The sequence below is a fragment of the Bos javanicus genome, chromosome 25 (genome assembly GCF_032452875.1).
Source record: "Bos javanicus breed banteng chromosome 25, ARS-OSU_banteng_1.0, whole genome shotgun sequence".
Classification (NCBI taxonomy): domain Eukaryota; kingdom Metazoa; phylum Chordata; class Mammalia; order Artiodactyla; family Bovidae; genus Bos; species Bos javanicus.
The window spans coordinates 37,743,817-37,764,812 of NC_083892.1; the positions used below are offsets into that span (position 1 = coordinate 37,743,817).

General features: G+C 51.2%; 1 protein-coding gene across 5 annotated transcripts in view; it reads left to right on the forward strand.

Annotated features, from left to right (window-relative positions):
• Nucleotides 1–14,654: 14,654 nt before the first annotated feature.
• TECPR1 (tectonin beta-propeller repeat containing 1) overlaps nt 14,655–20,996 on the forward strand; it is a 28,087-nt gene continuing 21,745 nt past the window's right edge. For 4 of the 5 annotated variants that reach the window (XM_061402183.1, XM_061402181.1, XM_061402182.1 and 1 more), the window contains exons 1-5: nt 14,693–14,764; nt 18,699–18,908; nt 19,484–19,719; nt 20,076–20,258; nt 20,630–20,752. In XM_061402183.1, the coding sequence (XP_061258167.1) occupies nt 18,713–18,908; nt 19,484–19,719; nt 20,076–20,258; nt 20,630–20,752 (738 nt within the window). In that variant the 5' untranslated portion in view covers nt 14,693–14,764; nt 18,699–18,712. Of the gene's footprint in view, nt 14,765–18,698; nt 18,909–19,483; nt 19,720–20,075; nt 20,259–20,629; nt 20,753–20,996 lie in introns of all 5 variants that reach the window. The other variant, XM_061402179.1, reaches the window with a different exon arrangement.

Sequence of the window (20,996 nt, forward strand, 5' to 3'; positions counted from 1 at the left end):
GCTCCCCTTGCTTTCTGAGGACAAGTTCCTTCCCAGTTTCCAGGGACACCCAAGGAAAGGACGGGGGTTCTGCAGCTCCGCCAGGAGGAAGGGCCCAGGGTCTGTGCGTGGAGCCAGAGAGGAGCCCAGAGGCGTGCCCCGTGATCACGACCATCAGTACTTTCAGCTGCTGCCGCGAACAGTGCTAACAGGTGTGGCCACGTGAAGGGCTCCGGGGCTCCTCGCGGGCTGCCCTGCCGGAGGAACCCGCTTCCAAGGCTGGGCTTTCCCTGCAGGTCACACGATTACAGTCAGCTGACCTGGACGCTGCAGCATAGGACTGGGTCTTTGGTGCCTCCCACTAAGTAGCCCTCACCTCTCATTTAGAAGAGGTGCCCTTTCCTAAAACGGTCTCCTTCTGTCTTCCTACCTGGCGGAACCAGGGCCTGTAGCCTGTTGCAGGTGTTAACGGTGTGGTCTCTCTTTTAAAGGGGACACAGCCTGCTCTTCCATCTCGGGGCTGCGTGTCCTGGCCCACTAAGGAGGAGCCCACTTGTGACTCAGTTTCCTCACCTGTAAAATGCGGTCAGTCAGTTCAGTTGCCCAGTCGTGTCCAACTCTTTGCGACCTCATGGACTACAGCACACCAGGCCTCCCTGTCCATCACCAACTCCCCGAGCTTGCTCAAACTCATGTCCATTGAGTCGGTGATGCCATCCAGCCATCTCCTCTGTTGTCCCCTTATCCTCCCACCTTCAATCTTCCCCAGCATCAGGGTCTTTTCCGATGAATAGGCTCTTCACATCAGGTGGCCAAGGCATTGGAGCCTCAGCTTCAGCATCAGTCCTTCCAATAAACACCCAGGACTGATCTCCTTTAGGATGGACTGGTTGGATCTCCTTGCAGGCCCAGGGACTCCCAAGTAAAATGAGGTACTTCATCGGATCTCTGTGAGGGGACATGGCTGAGTGGGCGGCCGTCAGCGGAGTGTGGGGCTGCCTCGGAGCCCAGGCGCTGCTGGGGGCCCCGCGCGGACGTGGCACACACAGCACCGACTGCGTGTGCAGCCCGCCCGCCCCCCCGCCCCAGAAGTTTTGGCGAGTGGTTTAAGGTGGGAATTGTCATCGCTCTTGTTACATGTATATGCGAGGCTTCCCAAGTGGCTCAGTGGTAAAGAATCTGCCTGCAATGCAGGAGGCTCAGGAGATGTGGGTTCGATCCCTGGGTCGCGAAGATCCCCTGGAGAAGGAAATGGCCACCCACTCCAGTATTCTTGCCTGGAGAATCCCATGGACAGAGGAGCCTGGTGGGCTGCAGTCCATGGGGTCACAAAGAGTTGGATAAGACTTAGCGACTAAAGAAAAACATGCATGCATGTAATTTGACAAGGGTTGACTGTTTCCCCACATGGGCTCACCTTTCTGTTTTGTTGTGCAATTTGCTTTTTTCCCTGGAGAGCTTGGCTCCTCCTCCGAGATCCCATGATCTCCATCCTCCGTCTGACCAGTGTGTATGCCCCTGCTCGTTGAAAGGCCAGGCCCCCCTCAGATCAGACTGCAGTCTCCTTTCCCTTGTTGATGATTTCCCAGGACTGCCCATGCGCCGTGCACTCTGTTGAACTCAATTCATGTTCAGTGAACCAGATTTTACAAATCTCTCTTTTTTGGCACATCTAAATAACAATTACAAATACATTAAAGTAGTTCTCTTATTAAACAATGTAACCTGCAGTTATAAGTGTGGCATGGTTAGATTCTTTTGAATATTGCAAACACCTCAGACAACAAATAAAGCATATATTAATGCAATGATTACCAAGCCAACCTCTTACCCCAAGTAGCAACATCATGGATTTAACTAACATCTTCATTATTCCCTCTCTTTTTTTTTTCAAATACCTTTTTCAGGTTACAGCTATATTTATTTTGATACTTTTCCAGGACTGAAGCCCCCAGAGAAGAGGAACACCATCTCTCATCAGCTGGATTAAGGCATTTTGGTTATAGATGCAGGAATTCCTGGATGCAGCTGGATCTGGACTGCTCTTCCCAGGGCCATCAGACTAAAGATGCTGTTTATAAGTAAACATCATTTGCTGCATCGATCAGATTTGAAAGCTCAAACCCTTCACTTAGGTTTCAGTCCTTTTCCAGCTTGTTTCTCCCCTAAAACGATGCCATCTGTAGTCCTGCTTGATGGTATTCTGTAACTTCTTATAGAAAAAGCCAAGCGAAATTCTTGGGCCATTACATAATCCATCTCTGGGTTTTTATGTTTGACTAACGCAGTCCTGTCATTATGAATTAGTGACTTGACCTGTTAGCGTTATTAAAGAGTTATGTTTGCTCTGTTAGTATCGTGTGAAAATTAACAAGGCTGCCTAATGAAATGAAGGGTTGAGTCCTCCTGGACACCTGGGGAGACGGCTGCAGGATCTGGGAGCACCCTGCTGAGCCCACCCCTTCCCTGGCTGCTCTGTGCGAGTGCTAGGGCAGACCCCTCCTGCTTCTCGAGTGACCACCAGTGTGGACACTTCCCGCTTTCTGGGGGGCCAGTGGCTTTGTCCCTTGGTCCATGCGGTTACTGGTTTCTACTTCGACAGAAACAAGTAAGCAGCATCACTTTATAATGGGAGGAGAACAGCACAGCTCTATGCTAGCAGCTGCCCCTGGATTAGCTTTCTGTGCTGCCCAACAGAAGACCACAGACTTAGCAGCTGAACACAGCACCCCATCAATGGTCTCACAGTTCTCGGGGTCAGGAGTCTGGGCTCAACTTCACTGGTCATCTGCTCGGGAGTCTCACAAGTTTGCAATCGACTGGGCTGCAATCTTACCTGGAGGTCTAAGTGAGAATGATCTGCTCTCAGTCCATGCAAGCTGCCAGCCGGATTCACTTCTTGGAAGCTGCTGATGGAGGGCACCGGCTTCTTGACTGTGGGCCGCCCTTGGATTTAGAGGCTGCCCATGGTCCCCCAGGGGCTGCTCACAGCCTGGCTATTTGCTTCCGCAAGGCCATCAGGAGAGAGAGTTTCTTGCCTCCAAGAGTGAAGTCCCTCTGCAAAGGGCTTTTACATAAATAAGCCAAGCTCACCCAGGATGATCTTCATTCTGAATAACTCAAGACTCAACTGATGTGGTATTGGAATTACACCTGCAAAATCCCTTTCTCTTTGCGTTATTCTGCCAGCTAGAAGGTTGTTACACGTCAGCCCCCATTCCAGGGAAGGGGTTTTATGGGGGAGGGGCAGAGACCTCAGGGACCACCCTGAGTAGACGGTGAAATCAGTGAGAGCTAAACACAGTCTGTCACTCCCCCAGCTGCCCAGGTGGCACCAGCGTGAAGAACCCTCCTGCTAACGCAGGGGACAAGAGAGACCTGGGTTTGATCCCTGTGTTGGGAAGATCCGCTGGTGGAGGGCATGGCAACTCACTCCAGTATAGTGTCCTTGCCTGGAGAATCCCCGTGGCCAGAGAAGCCTGGCGGGCTACAGTCCATGGGGTCTCAGAATCTGACATGACCGAAGCGACTTAGCATGCACACAGACACATTACTCCTCCACTTCTGTGTTACAACCACCCTTGTGCACCCTTCACAGTAACGGGTCCCTGCAGAGCATCAGTATGAGCTCATAGGTTCGCCATGGCCCCAGAGGCCACCTCCCTCTAGGCCGTCTTTGCCCTGGCTACAGTCAGCTGGCCAAAGTCCCTGCTTCCGGGCCTTTGCACTTGACGATCGTTTTGTCCACTTCCCTCCCCCGCATCCTCACACCTTCACTGTATCCTGGCCTTGGCTAAACTACCGCCCCATCAGAGAAACCCTAATGCCCTGAAAGCCACACTACACCCCTCCTGATCAGATGGCCCCCGGAGCTCCCAGGGGCCCTTGGCTTCTGCCTGTTTTCTGAACTTGGTTTGGCAGCCCGGTGCGGACTCCACAAGCTAAACAAAACCCGTCACCAGGGATCCTCTTTTATGGTTTGGTTTGTGACCCAAGAATCCTGAGCGGCCGTGTGAACGTGGGCAAATTACTCTCCCTTGGGGAACCCAAGGATGCTGTCAGGCAGGGCTCAGGGGCTGTGTGAACTCAGAGGACCTTCCTCTTTCCCCAAGAGAAGTACCTGCAAAGGATGGGGTTCACTTGGGCTCAGTTTTTTGAGGATGACAATGAGATACATGCCTATAATATTTGCTAACTTGGCTTCAGGTCCTTATTTTCAAGCCACATTTGGGATAAATTATTATCTTGAAAAAACTTTTCTCGCTCTTACTTTTCTGGAAATGACTTTTAACTCCAGCTTCTCGTCATCTTCAACGTTGGTGTCACTGTGACCCCAGAGTTCTCTCTCTGCCTCAGATTCCCAGCTCACCTCGTCTTGTCTTATCTTCTGGACTGTTCCAGCCACGGCCTTTTTAAAAATCACGTGTGGGGGACTTCCTTAGTGGCCCAGTGGATAAGACTCCACCTCCCCAATGCATGGGACACGGGTTTGATTCCACAAGCTGAGAGTGAGGCCAAAAGAAAAAAAAATCATGTGATGCTGTCATTGGTAAGTCATCCCACTCATGCAAAACTAGGACAGTCACTTTTACTATACATCCTTTTCAAAAAAGAAAAGGAAAAACCTTTTTAAATTGTAAAATATAAAACACAGAGAAAAATATAGAAGGTGTAAATGTGAATTATTTTAAAGCAAAACATGTAATCACCACATGGGTCAAGAACTGGAATGTTGGCAACAATCCCAAAGCCTCAGTATGTCCCTTTAGTGCCACCAAAGGCGTCTACATCCCGGTTGCTATGGTGACATTACGGTACTCACTGTCTTGATGCTTTGACCATTAAACGTACATCCCTTGATGTTATAATTAAGTTCTTGCCTATTTTTGAGTCTCACCTGTAAAAGGATCGTACAAGGCTCTCTGGGGCTCTGGCTTGTTTACTTGGCACGTGTTTAAGATTCACCCACGTTGTTGCACTGTTGTGCTTCATTCTGTTTTTGTTGTTACCAATAATATCCCAAATATAAATAAATAGGCCACATTTATTCATCCATTCTACTGGTGATGGACACTCGGGCCGTGCCAGACACGGCTGCTGAGAACGCTCTTGCACCCGCTCCTGCTGTGTGTACAATCTAAGGCGATACTGTCCCCGGGCCAGTCCCAGCTTCGGCGTCAGAGATAAGTGATGATGTCAGACCAGTTTCCCCAGTGACAGCGTCAGCCCACAGTTCCATGTGGCCTTCCTGGGGGGTGTCTCATTGTGGGTTTTATCTGCATGTCTGTGCTTGCTGAGGTCGAGCACTTTTCCCTACACTTACTGACCATCCATATTTCCCCCTTTTTTTTTTCTTAAAAGTTGATTCGAGTCCTTTGCTTTTTTTTTTAAGTGTTTGTCTTGTTCATACTGACTGACAGGCGTTGTTTTGATAATCTAGATCTTGGCTCTTTGTTGGCAACAGGTGTTGCAAATATCTTCTCCTGCTTGGTGGTTTGCCATTTGGGGGTTTGTTTGTTAATGCTATGCTATGCTAAGTCGCTTCAGTCGTGTCAGACCCTGTGCGACCCCATAGACGGCAGCCCACCAGGCTCCCCCGTCCCTGAGATTCTCCAGGCAAGAACACTGGAGTGGGTTGCCATTTCCTTCTCCAATGCATGAAAGTGAAAAGTGAAAATGAAGTCGCTCAGTCGTGTCCGACTCTTAGCGACCCCAGGGACTGCAGCCTTCCAGGCTCCTCCGTCCATGGGATTTTCCAGGCAAGAGTACTGGAGTGGGTTGCCTTGTTTGTTAATATTTTATTTATTTAAAAACTTTTAATTTTATATTGGAGTATAGCTGATTAACAATGCTGTGATAGTTTCAGGTGAACAGCAAAGAGACTCACCCATACACGTATCCACTCTCCCCTAAACTCCCTTCCCATCCAGGCTGCTACATAATATTGAGCAGAATTCTCTGTGCTATACAGTGGGACCTTGTTGGTTATCTATTTTAAATGTAACTGTGTATATGTCGATCTCAAGGTGGTTTGCCTTTTCACCCTCTTAATGATCAACAGAAGTTTTCGATTTTAAAGTACTTGAAGGGGGAGAGACAAACTGGGAGATTGGGACTGACATACACACACTACTACATGTGAAGCAGAGAACTAATAAGAACCTACTGTATAGCACAGGGAAGTCTACGCAATACTCTCTAATGTCCTGTATGGGAAAGAATCTAAAAAAGAGTGGATGTATGTGTATGTGTGTGTGTGTGTATATATATGTCATGCCCGGTGGGGCCACCCAAGACGGGCGGGCATGGTGGAGAGGTCTGACACAGTGTGGTCCACTGGAGAAGGGAATGGCAAACCACTTCAGTATTCTTGCCTTGAGAACCCCATGAACAGTATGAAAAGGCAAAATGATAGGATTGACAGAAGAACTCCCCAGGTCAGTAGGTGCCCAATATGCTACTGGAGATCAGTGGAGAAATAACTCCAGAAAGAATGAAGGGATAGAGCCAAAGCAAAAACAATACCCAGTTGTGGATGTGACTGGTGATAGAAGCAAGGTCTGATGCTGTAAAGAGCAATATTGCATAGGAACCTGGAATGTCAGGTCCATGAATCAAGGCAAATTGGAAGTGGTCAAACGAGACGGCAAGAGTGAACGTCGACATTCTAGGAATCAGCGAACTAAAATGGACTGGAATGGGTGAATTTAACTCAGATGACCATTATATCTACCACTGTGGGCAGGAATCCTTTAGAAGAAATGGAGTAGCCATCATGGTCAACAAAAGAGTCCGAAATGCAGTACTTGGATGCAATCTCAAAAACGACAGAATGATCTCTGTTCGTTTCCAAGGCAAACTATTCAATATCACAGTAATCCAAGTCTATGCCCCAAACAGTAACGCTGAAGAAGCTGAAGTTGAACGGTTCTATGAAGACCTACAAGACCTTTTAGAACTAACACCCAAAAAAGATGTCCTTTTCATTATAGGGGACTGGAATGCAAAAGTAGGAAGTCAAGAAACACCTGGAGTAACAGGCAAATTTGGCCTTGGAGTACGGAATGAAGCAGGGCAAAGACTAATAGAGTTTTGCCAAGAAAATACACTGGTCATAGCAAACACCCTCTTCCAACAACACAAGAGAACACTCTATACATGGACATCACCAGATGGGCAACACCAAAATCAGATTGATTATATCCTTGCAGCCAAAGATGGAGAAGCTCTATACAGTCAACAAAAACAAGACCAGGAGCTGACTGGTCAAATCATGAACTCCTTATTGCCAAATTCAGACTTAAATTGAAGAAAGTAGGGAAAACCACTCGACCATTCAGGTATGACCTAAATCAAGTCCCTTATGATTATACAGTGGAAGTGAGAAATAGATTTAAGAGACTAGATATGATAGATAGAGTGCCTGATGAACTATGGACGGAGGTTCGTGACATTGTACAGGAGACAGGGATCAAGACCATCCCCGTGGAAAAGAAATGCAAAAAAGCAAAATGGCTGCCTGGGGAGGCCTTACAAATAGCTGTGAAAAGAAGAGAAGCGAAAAGCAAAGAAGAAAAGGAAAGATATAAGCATCTGAATGCAGAGTTCCAAAGAATAGCAAGAAGAGATAAGAAAGCCTTCCTCAGCGATCAATGCAAAGAAATAGAGGAAAACAACAGAATGGGAAAGACTAGAGATCCCTTCAAGAAAATTAGAGATACCAAGGGAACATTTCATGCAAAGATGGGCTCGATAAAGGACAGAAATGGTATGGACCTAACAGAAGCAGAAGATATTAAGAAGAGGTGGCAAGAATACACAGAAGAACTGTACAAAAAAGATCTTCATGACCCAGATAATCACGATGGTGTGATCACTAATCTAGAGCCAGACATCCTGGAATGTGAAGTCAAGTGGGCTTTAGAAAGCATCACTATGAACAAAGCTAGGGGAGGGGATGGAATTCCAGTTGAGCTATTTCAAATCCTGAAAGATGATGCTGTGAAAGTGCTGCACTCAATATGCCAGCAAATTTGGAAAACTCAGCAGTGGCCACAGGACTGGAAAAGGTCAGTTTTCATTCCAATCCCAAAGAAAGGCAATGCCAAAGAATGCTCAAACGACCGCACAGTTGCACTCATCTCACACACTAGTAAAGTGATGCTCAAAATTCTCCAAGCCAGGCTTCAGCAATACATGAACCGTGAACTTCCTGATGTTCAAGCTGGTTTTAGAAAAGGCAGAGGAACCAGAGATCAAATCGCCAACATCCGCTGGATCATGGAAAAAGCAAGAGAGTTCCAGAAAAACATCTATTTCTGCTTTATTGACTATGCCAAAGCCTTTGACTGTGTGGATCACAATAAACTGTGGAAAATTCTGAAAGAGATAGGAATACCAGACCACCTGATCTGCCTCTTGAGAAACCTGTATGCAGGTCAGGAAGCAACAGTTAGAACTGGACATGGAACAACAGACTGGTTCCAAATAGGAAAAGGAGTACATCACCCTGTTTATTTAACTTCTATGCAGAGTACATCATAGAAACGCTGGACTGGAAGAAGCACAAGCTGGAATCAAGATTGCCGGGAGAAATATCAATAACCTCAGATGTGCAGATGACACCACCCTTATGGAAGAAAGTGAATGGGAACTAAAAAGCCTCTTGATGAAAGTGAAAGAGGAAAGTGAAAAAGTTGGCTTAAAGCTCAACATTCAGAAAACGAAGATCATGGCATCCGGTCCCATCACTTCATGGGAAATAGATGGGGAAACAGTGGAAACAGTGTCAGACTTTATTTTTGGGGGCTCCAAAATCACTGCAGATGGTGACTGCAGCCATGAAATTAAACGATGCTTACTCCTTGGAAGGAAAGTTATGAGCCACCTAGATAGCATATTGAAAAGCAGAGACATTACTTTGCCAACAAAGGTCCATCTAGTCAAGGCTATGGTTTTTCCAGTGGTCAAGTATGGATGTGAGCGTTGGACTGTGAAGAAAGCTGAGGGCCGAAGCATTGATGCTTTTGAACTGTGGTGCTGGAGAAGACTCTTGAGAGTCCCTTAGACTGCAAGGAGATCCAACCAGTCCATTCTGAAGGAGATCAGCCCTGGGATTTCTTTGGAGGGAATGATGCTGAAGCTGAAACTCCAGTACTTTGGCCACCTCATGCGAAGAGTTGACTCACTGGAAAAGACTCTGATGCTGGGAGGGATTGGGGGCAGGAAGAGAAGGGGACGACAGAGGAGGAGATGGCTGGATGGCATCACTGACTCGATGGACGTGAGTCTGAGTGAACTCCGGGAGTTGGTGATGGACAGGGAGGCCTGGCGTGTTGCGATTCATGGGGTTGCAAAGAGTCGGACACGACTGAGGGACTGATCTGATGTGATCTAGCAACTAAATAACAAAGTAATTGAGTATATTAATTTTTTCCTTTAAGGTTGGTGCTTTTTGCATCTTTGGTTGAAATCCTCCCTTCCCTCAAGATTGTTAGGATGTTCTCTTATACTGTCTTCATGATGCTTTGTTTGGTCTCGTACACTTGGCCCTGTGATTAGCGTGGTCACGTCTCGGTGTGTGCCCCTTTTCTTAGCATCTGTCCCAATAAGCATCGCTTTTACTCTCAAAAGTAAAAGAATTTACTGCAGAATTTCCTGTAGAAATTCCAGTAGAATTTCCTTAAGCTTTTCTTCGAGGGTAGATGATACCTGTGGTGCTGGCCGTGGGCAGGGCTCCTCTTCTATGCTAGAGGGTTGCTGATGGGGTCTGGGATGGGAAACGCCACTCTGGAGTAGCTTAGTGAAAAACTTCGTCCATAAATATCTTGACAATGAAGCACATTTTAGGTGCAAATGGTGTGCTGGGAAAATTATATTCCTGGAGTCAAATATACAGAACACGCCTTTTTTATGCAGGTCTAACACAGATCGCGGTCTGGTTTTGAATATTCTGTGAGACTTTAGTGCCATTTGACTTCCCTGGTAGCTCAGAGGGTAAGGAGTCTGCCAGCAATGTGGGAGACCCAGGTTGGATTCCTGGGTGGGGAAGATCCCCTGGAGAAGGAAATGGCAACCCACTCCAGTATTCTTGCCTGGAAAATCTCATGGACGGACGAGCCTGGCAGGCTACAGTCCATGGGGTCCCAGAGAGTCAGACACGACTGAGCGGCTTCACTTCACTTCACTTAGTGCCATGAGAAGCTCCTCAAACTGCTCCTGACCAGTAGGCGTCACCTGGTGGGGTACAGGGTGAAGCATAAGGCAAGTGGAAGGTGGGCCCTGCCTGAAAGGCTTCTGGTGGAGAACAGATAAATACACAGACCTGTATTCCGACAGGTATATAAATATTAGGCACTTGAAGGTACGAGTGCAAGTTTGTTTATTTGGCTGTGCTGGGTCTTAGTTGCGGCATGTGGGATCTAGTTCCCTGACCAGGGACCGAACCAGGGCCCCCTGCACTGGTGGGGAGTCTTAGCCACCAGACCACCAGGGAAGTCCCATGAGTGCAAGTTTTATGTTGTTTGTTGGAGTGTAGCTTATGTTAAGCATATTAACCTGGGCTTCTTGGTCCACTCCTGACCCTTGTACTTCACCACTGACCTCATCAGTTTATCCTCCTTAACCCTTGATGAGCTGCCTTTATACACCCAACTCAAATAAACCCCTACAGGTTACAGCCTTTTCTGCCTTCTCACCTATTTCTCTCTCCCCGATTGGACCTTTTCATCCAGATGAAGAGGTCTCTTGACCAATCTGAAACCCCAGTAGGGCCGGACACAGTGAGCACTCCTAAAATGTCTGTCACGTGAACGTTTGACTCGGCCGTGTTTACATGACTTTGCATGACTGGGTGGGGGTCAGGCAGCTGACAGTGACTGTCGCTGGCTCCAGGTTTAGCTCGCTGTTTGTTAGAGGTTGTGTAGGTTTTCTCTTAGATACAAAACATCCCCTCTTCACGTGAAGGCACGGGTGGCTGACGTTGGCTGTGTGAATCTGGACATGCACGTGAGCTGCACGTTCTACACAGTGTTTCTGCAAGTTTTTCTCTACCATAGATGGGGGAAATCCTACATTTTTAGCTGCTTTATCTCTTAAGTATCAAGTGAAAAACGAAAGTGTTGAAATCCATTTCATCAGCAGAGTAAAGGAAGGAGCTGTATGGCGTGGGCCGCCCCGGGGGCCAGCCAGCACTGGCTGAGTGGTGAGAAGGAGTCGTCAAGCTGAGGAGCGAGGCTGCCCAGGGTCCCGCCCCAGGAGCGCCGGTTTCATGGCCAACATATGACTGACTGGCTTTACAGAGGGAGGAACGACTGTAAGCAGAATTAAAGTGAAAAGACTGTGTTCTGCTTGTGAGTAAGCGTTTACTCCCAGTGAAAAATAATGTCCACAGAGAAAGGAAACATCAGTGGCTAACAAAGAGAAATGCCATTGCAGTTTAAGAACAACCTAAGCACCTCAGCTTAGCTCACGGTAGACAGCCTACCATGTCACGAGTCGGTGAAGACAGCCCCACACATTGCTGATGGGGGGGCTGAAATGCAGCCATGGGGTGAATGTGTGTGAGTCAGTTCTGCTAATCTCTGCCCTTTCGTTCAGGCTCTTCCAACATTTCTCAATGTATGAATTTACCCTTCTTTCTGGGGGACTGAGGGAGGGATATTCATTCCTTTATAAAAATCAAGTACCTGTTGTGTGCTGAGCAATCATAAAGCCCTGGAAATTCCAACATAAGTAAGAGAGGCACTCCCTCGGAGATCTCATGGTGTGGTCAGGGAGACAGATGGGAAGACAAACAATTGGCATATGACACAGGAGGGGCTAGAATGGAGAATGTGCAAAGTATGAGGGTGTAGACTCAGGTCTATTTTCCCTTGGTAAGATCTGACCTTTGATCTGAGACTTAAGGTGGCATGAGAATGGACAGTGGAAGAAGGAAGGTGGACAGGACGTGTGGGACAGCGGGGTCTGTGCGCAGGAAGCCAAGGGGTCTGATGGAGCAAGGAAGGGCCCGCATATGGAGCTCTGCCAAGGCTCAAGCTGAAAGGTTCAGGGGAGCTGAGGCTACCACGGAAGGGGAAGCCAGGTGGGGGAAGCCATCGGGAAGAACCTCAGCTCTTTCCTATGGTTGATGGGCAACCGCTGGAGACATCCAGTCAGCCCATCCTGGCATCAGTCCAGCCATGCCTCTCTGCCCCAAACAGCAGAATATACACAGTAATGTCCACCATCCTGACAGGAGCTCTCTACCAATCATCTGGAAGGGTGCTGGATCCAGGGTTGTTTAGTCTAAAGTGTTTCTGGAACTCTCACAAAGCAGTGATACTAATGGCCAAGTTCACCAGCCCAGTTACACAGAGATGATAATAACACTAGAAATATACGAGTCCTCACTGGGAGCCAGGCACTGCTGTAAGCGATCTACACACACTTCCTCACTTCATCCTTGGCACCACCCAAAGGTACAGATGATGATGTTTTCCCACTTTGTAGATAAGGATACAGGAGCTGAGTGACTCACATAGCAAGCGATGGACCTGGAATCTGAACTCCGGGGACAGAAGTGGCAAAGCTAGGATGGAGAAGAAACAGGAAATGAAAGTTGAGATTTTAAAAAGCAGAAACAAGAATGAGGATGATCAGTTGTGGTGAGGACAGAAAAATGCAGACCTCCTGACAGTAACTGAAAGGTCAGCTCTGCAAAGGCTGGAAGGACTGGGGAGTGGGGGTGGGGCTGGGGAGGAACACAGGTCCCCAGAAGATCCACTTGGCAGACCCTGAATCCAGGAAAAACGGCACGAACTCTGTCACAGCACAGAACACTGCAAGGACCTTGGAGAGCTCCTAAGTCAATGGCCTGTTCTAAAGCAGAACCCAAGGCCAGAGAGAGGAAACAGCTACAAAGTGTCACGCGCAGAACAGGATCTAGTTCTTTCTACTTTAAGACTAATGTTTCTGCAGACCAGTGGCCATTCACGCTCCTGCTAACAGTACTCCAATTCTCCTCTGAGGAACCACCCCCTCTCTCTGGCTGGGCCCTTATGCTATGGGTCTCAGCTCAGACTGCTACAACAAAAATACCACAGACTGGGTAGTTAAACAACAAATATTTCTCACAATTCTGGAAGCTGAGAGTCCAAGATCAAGGCACTAGTAGATACGGCGTCAGGGGACAGCCTGCTCCCTGGCTTGAGGACAGCCACCCTCTTTGCTATAGCATTACAAGAGGCAGGGCTGTGAGGTCTTCTAGTCTCCTCATGAGGGCTCCACCTTCATGACTTAATCCTCTCAAAGGTCCTATCTCTAAAGGGATCCGAGTTTCAATTATGAATCCTGCTGCTGCTGCTAAGTCACTTCAGTCGTGTCCGACTCTGTGCGACCCCATAGACGGCAGCCCACCAGGCTCCCCCGTCCCTGGGATTCTCCAGGCAAAAACAGTGGAGTGGGTTGCCATTTCCTTCTCCAGTGCATGAAAGTGAAAAGTGAAAGTGAAGTTGCTCAGTCGTGTCTGATTCCTTGCGACCCCATGGCCTGCGGTCTACCAGGCTCCTCTGTCCATGGGATTTTCCAGGCAAGAGTACTGGAGTGGGGTGCCATCGCCTTCAAATTATGAATCCTGGGAGAACACAAACATATTATCCAAAACACCCCAGTTCTCCAGGCTCAGTCAGTCCACACATGCCATTCCCTCATAACACACACGATTCCGCAGAGCCATCCAGGGTGACCCAGAGGCTTCAGCTTTTTCTCCCTCTGGAGACAATCCATGGGGGGCTTCCCCTGTGGGTCCCCAGAAAGGAACAAGAACCAGAGAAAAAGGGAGAGAAGCACAGTCCAACTGATACTGCTTCAGCCTCTGTGTCTGGCTGTGCCTGGCCTTTCCTCAATCACATCTTTTTTGCTTTCATTTTTCTTTCTCCAGCCCAGCTTTGGGGAAAACATCATCTCCTACCTCTCTGGGTTGTTGGAGAGATGAACTGAGAAGGTCCACGTACAGCACCTACACCAGAGGCTTGCACCCATCGAGCACTCACATGTTGGCATTACTACATAAAGCTACCTCGAAATAGGTGTTCGAGGGTAGTTAAACACTGGCAACACAGAACCTGAACAAATTGGTGACTTGTTATTGCTACCACACCATGTTGTACTCACAAAATCACCTGTCCTGGGATTTTCCCCAAGAAGGTTAAAGCTTTATGTGTAGGCAAGACGACGTTTCGATTAGGTGGAAACCACCTAGACACCTGTTTTGGTGCCTGATTCCAAGCGCCCACAAGCCGGCTCGCGCCACTACCCTGCAGCCCGCTCCTCCAGTCCCTGCAGGGCTGTGCACCCAGGCGCCTCCCGACCCTGCCCCGCTCCTCGCCTGCGGCCCTGAGAACACACCGCCTGCTCCAATGGGTAGACCCTGGGGGCGGCCGGCAACCTCAGGAGGCGACCGGCCAGGTCCCGGCGGCCTGTGGACCATGTGCGGGGCCGCCTCGGCCCCGGGATCGCGTGAAGAGCGCGGAACTACCGCGGCTTCGCAGCACTTCAATCAGACCCCGGAAGTGGGCGGGCGCGCGACCCCGACGAGACCCAGAGGCCGGCTAAGGACGCAGTAGGCCGCAGCCAATAGCGCGCCTGCAGTCTTTTGCGTCACTGCAAAGCTGACCAATGGGCGCGGGTCTGGCAGCCGCTTCCTGCCCACGGTCTCCTCCGCCTCGCGGGAGGGCCGGGCCGCTCTCCAGCCGCCGAGGAGCAATCGCCGCGACCCCGCCCGCGCGGTGCCCCTCTCCCGCAGGTGAGTGCAGCGGTGGCCGAGAGGTCGGATGGGCGCCTCGGTCCCTCCTGCAGAGGTTGGGGCGGCTGAGGCAGCAACTGCGTTTGTCCCACGCGTGCCGAGTGGGGAAGGGGCTGTGCTGGTGCTCTTTGCTGCACACCCGCGGGCGCACCGCCCCCGGCCCCCCGCCCCAACATGACACCCCAACCAGCATCTGCCCTGGAGTGACTTGGGAAGAGGCTGGAGGGTGGAGAGGATCGAGCCCGTCTCCTCTCCTGTGGGCAGTTATGACAGCAAAGCTGCTTGTCCTGGGATTAGCTCAGGCAGATGGTCAGGGCTGGCGCTGAGATGCTACTGGTGGCCGGGCAAGGGGCCCACCTGTCGCCCCACCACTGGGAACCAGAGTGAAACCAGGCTGACCGCCCAGATCAGACAGCCCGGGGGTTATTTTCTGAGCTGCCAAATGTGGGAGAGGATGGACCCAGCTCCTCAGGAAGGGCTCAACTATCTTGCATGTCCTGTTTCTTCCCACTGCTTTGACCCTAACATTGCCTCCCAGCAGCCCTCACAATTGTCAGGCAGGCAGTGAGCCGCTTTAGTAGCAAAGGGTTTTCTCTGACCAGGGGATGGGTGTGACAGGGTGTGATAAAAAGAAAAAAAAAAACCATCAGAAAACCTTGCAGGAAGCAGTCCTAAGGCGATTGGGAAGTAAATGCTTCAGGCTCTCCTTTGGGACTCTCTCCCTTCCTCCACCACACCCCAGCCTACTCTCTCCACCCCCACCTTCCCTTGGGTACCTCCACTTCTCTGAAGGAATCTGTTAATTAACCGTGCAGAAAGGCAGATGGTTCTGAGGGTGGCCAGCAAGTCTTCTGAGTAGAATGACTGAGGCACCAACTGGAATTCATCATGCAGAATTTCTTGGTGAATCGGAGGTCACTTGCTTGGGAGATGTTGCCTCTACCTCTTCACTTCTACAAAACCAAGAAATCCTAGAATTGTGGAACTCAATGCTTCAACCTCCCATTCAAGAGTCCTCTGACCCAGTGACCCGATGTCCCTAGACGTGTTACCCCATCACCTCACAGCCAGAAACTGGCTTATGAGAAATTGAGACCACATCTTGGCCAAGGAGGTGGGACTAACCAAGGATGGCTACCTCCTGTCATCTTTAGCTAGGAAGTGATGTGCACCAGGATTTTCTACTCCAGAGGGAGTTTACAAACATCACCCCCAGGTGAGTCTTCTGTTTGTTAGCTGCCCAGAAGGCTCAATTATGTCTGTTTGGAAATGACCGCTTAGTCATTTCCAAATAACTAAGTTCAGCATCATCATTCATTGAGCTCAAGATGCAGACTGGGCCTGACCTCACGTTACTTGTACAGTGAGCCAAGAAATCTCTTTGAAGACTGGGTTCACATTAAAAATGTCTCCATGGGGGACTCCCCTGGTGGCCCAAAGGCTAAGACTCCAGGCTCCCACATCCCACATGCTGCAACTAAAGATCCCATGTGCTGCAGTTAAGCACAGCCTAATAATAAATAAAAAAATTTTTTATTAAAAAAAAATCACCATGGGAACTGACATACCGCCTTTCCCTATGTAAAACTCTTACTTTTCCCCAACAACTTATGAAGAGGATTGTCAAACATAGTCAAATTGAAAGAATTATACAGTAAGCACCCACATACTCATCTTCCACCTAGATTCTACTATTGACAGCTTAACATACTTGCCTTATCGCATACCTGTCCACCTGTTAGAAGCTTTGTTGTTGTATTGTTGTGTAGTCGCTAAGTCGTGTCTGACTCTGGGAGCCCACCAGGCTCCTCTGTCCATGGGCTTTCCCAGGCAAGAATACTGGAATGGGTTGCCATTTCCTTCTCCAGGGGATCTTCCCAACCCAGGGATCAAACCTGTGTCTCCTGCATTGGCAGGCGGATTCTTTACCACTGAGCCACCAGGGAAGCATGACCTAGGACCTTACTTTTAACCTGAAGTATGTCTGACATTTGGCTTCCCCGGAACCGTATTTCCATCTTAGCACAGGGAGTCAGTGAATGTAGGTGGCAGTGATTTTCTGTAATTTTGAATAAACACTCACTTTGTGCAGAGCACTGGGAGATACAGAGGAAATGAGGAGGTCAAGGACTCAGACTGACCAGAAAGGGCTTTGATTTTTTTGTTTGTTTGTTTTTAAGAGAGAGAAGATTGGCAGTCTGGGATAGTAAATGCCAAGAAGTAAATGATTTCAGTGACACTCGTTGAGTTCCTGCTGAGTGCTGAGCAATCTGGTATAACTCTGTGCCTATGTTACCTCTTTCAGGTCTCACAACAACTACATAAGTAGGTCAGTTCTCCTTTCTGCCTTTTCCAGATTAGGAGACCGAGGCACAGAGAGGTTAGTCAGTGGACTCTTGTTCATGCTAGATGGTAGTGGGGCCAGGACCCAAATTCCCACAGTCTGGGTCCAGTGTGACTCTGGGACTCTTGAGTCACAGAGTAAATGCTTCAGGGGGAGAGTGGACCCTCAGGCTTGACCAGGGAAGAGCAGAAGGCATCTGGAGGTGCCACAGCTATCTCAGGAGTCCCAGCTCAGGCACCCAGATGAAGTTGCCAGTTTTCAAATGGCTTCAGAAAGCTGGCGTCCTGACTTCCCATGTGTTTGACCTGGATGTTGGTGCCCCAGGTGGAAGGATCACGTTTCTCCATTCTTCCTGTCGCCACTGCCTGTCCTGGGTGTTTTCCAAAGTTTGGCACGTGCTCCACTTCCCGACTTCCTATTTATCCTTCAGTCACTTCCTTGCAGCCCACACTCTCTTCTCCATGTTTGTAAGACACACTTTGTTCCAGACGAGCCTAGTTGCTCACAGCAGTTGCTCCTGTTTTCAGAGGCACTCCGTCACCCATGTTGCCATTCCAGTTGTCACGCTTTCTGTGCCCCCGGGCATCTCGAGCAGAAAGGCATGGCTCCAGCTGTGAGGCACCCAGGCTCCGTCTTCTGGTCGCTCCAGTTTCCAAGTCAGACAAGCTATGTCCTCCTTTTGTGGCGCTGCTCGGTCTTGGGTGTTGGGGCTGCTCCATCAGGCAGAGCTGCTCGCTGTGACTCCCCCGGCTGCCCTCATCCAGCTGCTCTGTTTTGCTGCCGTAGGTCTGGCCACGTGGCCTTGACGCGGCTCCAGGAGTCACGCTCCGGGGAGCAGCAGCCCCGTCGGCCCCAGGGTTGGGGGGTGGGGGGCAGTCAGTGGTGATGCTGAAAGCTCAGCTTCTCTGTACACCAGTGCCACACTGGATCTTGGAGACAGACCCTGATGCTGGGAAAGACTGAAGGCAAACGGAGAAGAGGGTGGCAGAGGATAAGATGGTTAGAGAGGTTCATGTCCAACTCAATGGACATAAACTTGAGCAAACTCCGAGAAATAGTGGAGGACAGAGGATCCTGGCATGGTGCAGTCCAGGGGTCGCAGAGAGTCAGACATAACTTAGCAACTGAGCAATGACAACAGAGTTCCGGGTGAAGTTAAAAAGGGTAGCTTTACTGCTCTGCCAGGCAAGGGGGACCACAGCAGGCTAAACGCCCTCAGATACATGCGTCCCCACGTGGGGAACGTAGTGACAAGTTTTGCAGTAATTGTCCAAAGAGGGTGTGGTAAGCTCATGGATAAGCTGATGGGTTGGTGGTGAGGTCAGCACCACCATCATCAGCCTTCAGCGTCATCAACCTTCGGGTCCAATGGCCTGGGGTCTGCGTGCTTGTGGGAAGCATACTATGGTTAATCATTAACTTCTCCCACCTGGAGGGGGTTTCAGTGTCTGCAGGGTAGCTTAAAGGTACTGTGGTGTGTGATGGGAACCAGGGCCTTGCCCCAAGGCTGCTCTGGACTGTCCCTCCCTGGTCTTGCACTCCCTCCCTTCCCTAATTACCAACTGCTTGAATCTGCCCCTTGGAACTCAGGGAATGAAGGCTGAATGAAGGCCATCCTCTACAGTCAAAGAAACGAAGGCCCTGTGCCCAGAAGCCCCACGGGGCTCTGTGCGGTGTCAGTGGCAGAGCACAGGTGTGGGCCTGCACACCCTCCACGAAGCAGAAGGGGAAAGGAGAGAAGGAACAGCAGCGGAGAATGGCAGGAGGAGGGGGTCAGGGGGAGGTGGCCACCAAAAGCAGGTAAAGACAGGCCCCTGCCATCCCTGCCACCTGCTCAATCGAGCGGCTCCTACAGGACCACACAGGACTCTGGCTGGGGTGCCAGGCCTGTGCGGACACCCCTACCAAACCCAGAGGAAGGGGGATCATGGGGGGCCCCGCCAATGTGAGGGGGACCCTGTGCACCAGAGGGTGGGGCCTATGGGGAGGCCTTTCAAGGATTCATTAGATCTGCAACCTGTCATTTATTCTTTAGACAAGAAAGATCCAAACTGTGACCGAATGACAACACTATTCATTAAACTGGGGGCAGTAGGTATTTGGATAGTACATTTTTTTTTTTTCTGGATTTTTTTGTATATTTCGAGAAAAAAAAAATCCTTACCATGAGAGGGAGAAAAGGCAAAGAACAGAAAAGGAACCTGGACTGAAGCTGGGTTCTGCCCTTGCTTTGCTGGGGGGTGGGGAGGGTGCTCAGCCTCCTGCAGCAAGAGAGCATCACCCCGGGGTTCCCTGCCTCGCCAGGCAGTCCTCGGGGCCAGGGTCCTGGAGTGGCCGTGCCCACTGACCTCGCCCTCCTGCCTCTCTCCCCTCAGCCCCCGCGGCCATGCCCAGCTCGGCGCTGTGGGCGGTGGACCTGTTCGGGAGGGTGTTCACGCTGTCCACGGCCGGGCAGCACTGGGAGCCGTGCAGGGACGCCCAGCTGGAGTTCAAGCGGGTCAGCGCGGCCAGGGACTGCTGCTGGGGCATCGCCTGTGACCACCAGGTGTACGTGCTCGTGGGTGCCAGCGACGTCCCCATCCGCTGCCAGGAGGAGGCCTATGAGAATCAGGTGGGTCCGAGGGGTGGCGGGGTCGCCGGGAGACAGCCCTGCACCCCCGACGCCTGGCCTGTTCCCTCCTGTTCCCTTCAGTCTGCTGAGATCAGGCCGCGCAGCTGCTGCAGCCCGCGCCGCGTCCTGTCCTCACCCAGGCCACTGGCCGGGTCTGCACAGGCTCCGGGGCGGGTTCCGGGAGCTCACGACAGCCGTGCCCCCCACCACCCAGGGCGGCAGGTCCCTGCCCTTCAGGTTGCGGTTCTGGTGGCCGTCTGCTCACTTCCTGTCCTGGAGACGAGGCGAGGGCCCTGCTGACCCTGGAGAGGCCTTCACCGCCCGGGCCTAAGGCCAGTCTCTGCCTCCGCCCGCAGCGCTGGAACCCCGTGGGCGGCTTCTGTGAGACGCTCCTGCCGAGTGACCGCTGGCCGTGGAGCGACGTGAGTGGGCTCCAGCACCGGCCGCTGGATGGGGTGGCGCTGCCCTCGCCGCACTGGGAGTGGGAGTCGGACTGGTACGTGGATGAGAATTTTGGAGGGGAACCCACGGAGAAAGGGGTAGGTGAACTCGGAGAAAGGGGTAGGTGAACTCGGGTCTTGCCGGCGGGGCTCCCCGTACCCCCAGTGCTGTCCCCGCGCCCCGTGGCATTGGGCCTCGCCCTGGGCCGCGCGCTCCCTGCTTGCTGGACGGGGCCCACGGGTGACGCTTCAGGCCACACGCTGCCCCCCCCCCTCCCGCTCCCCTTCCCCAGCTCTTCCCCCCCCATCCCGCTCCCCTTCCCCAGCTCTTCCCTGCCTCCCCCCCCATCCTGCTCCCCTTCCCCAGCTCTTTCCTGCCTCCCCCCACCATCCCGCTCCCCTTCCCCAGCTCTTTCCTGGCCTTCCCCGGGAAACTTCCAGAGCCCCCCACCCCCACCTTGATGTTTCAGGGCTGGACATATGCCATCGACTTCCCTGCCGCTTACACGAGGGACAAGAAGTGGAATTCCTGCGTGCGGCGCCGGCGGTGGATCCGGTACAGGAGATACAAGTCTCAGGACGCCTGGGCCAAGGTCTGGGGCCTGCAGGGCCAGGGGCACGTAGGCGGCGGGCCTGTGCGGGGAGGGCGCGTGGACCCGCGCGCCTAGCCTGGGGCCTGGCCTCTGACCCCCTCCAGTGTTGAACGCTGTGACCCAGTGTCCCTTCCTTTGGGAGGTGGCCGCTGCGGGAGCCGGGCCAGACTGTGGCCCAGGGCAGCACAGCAGGGCGTTGCCCTGGTCTCTGGACTGCCCTGTCCCGGACTGAGACTCGATCTGG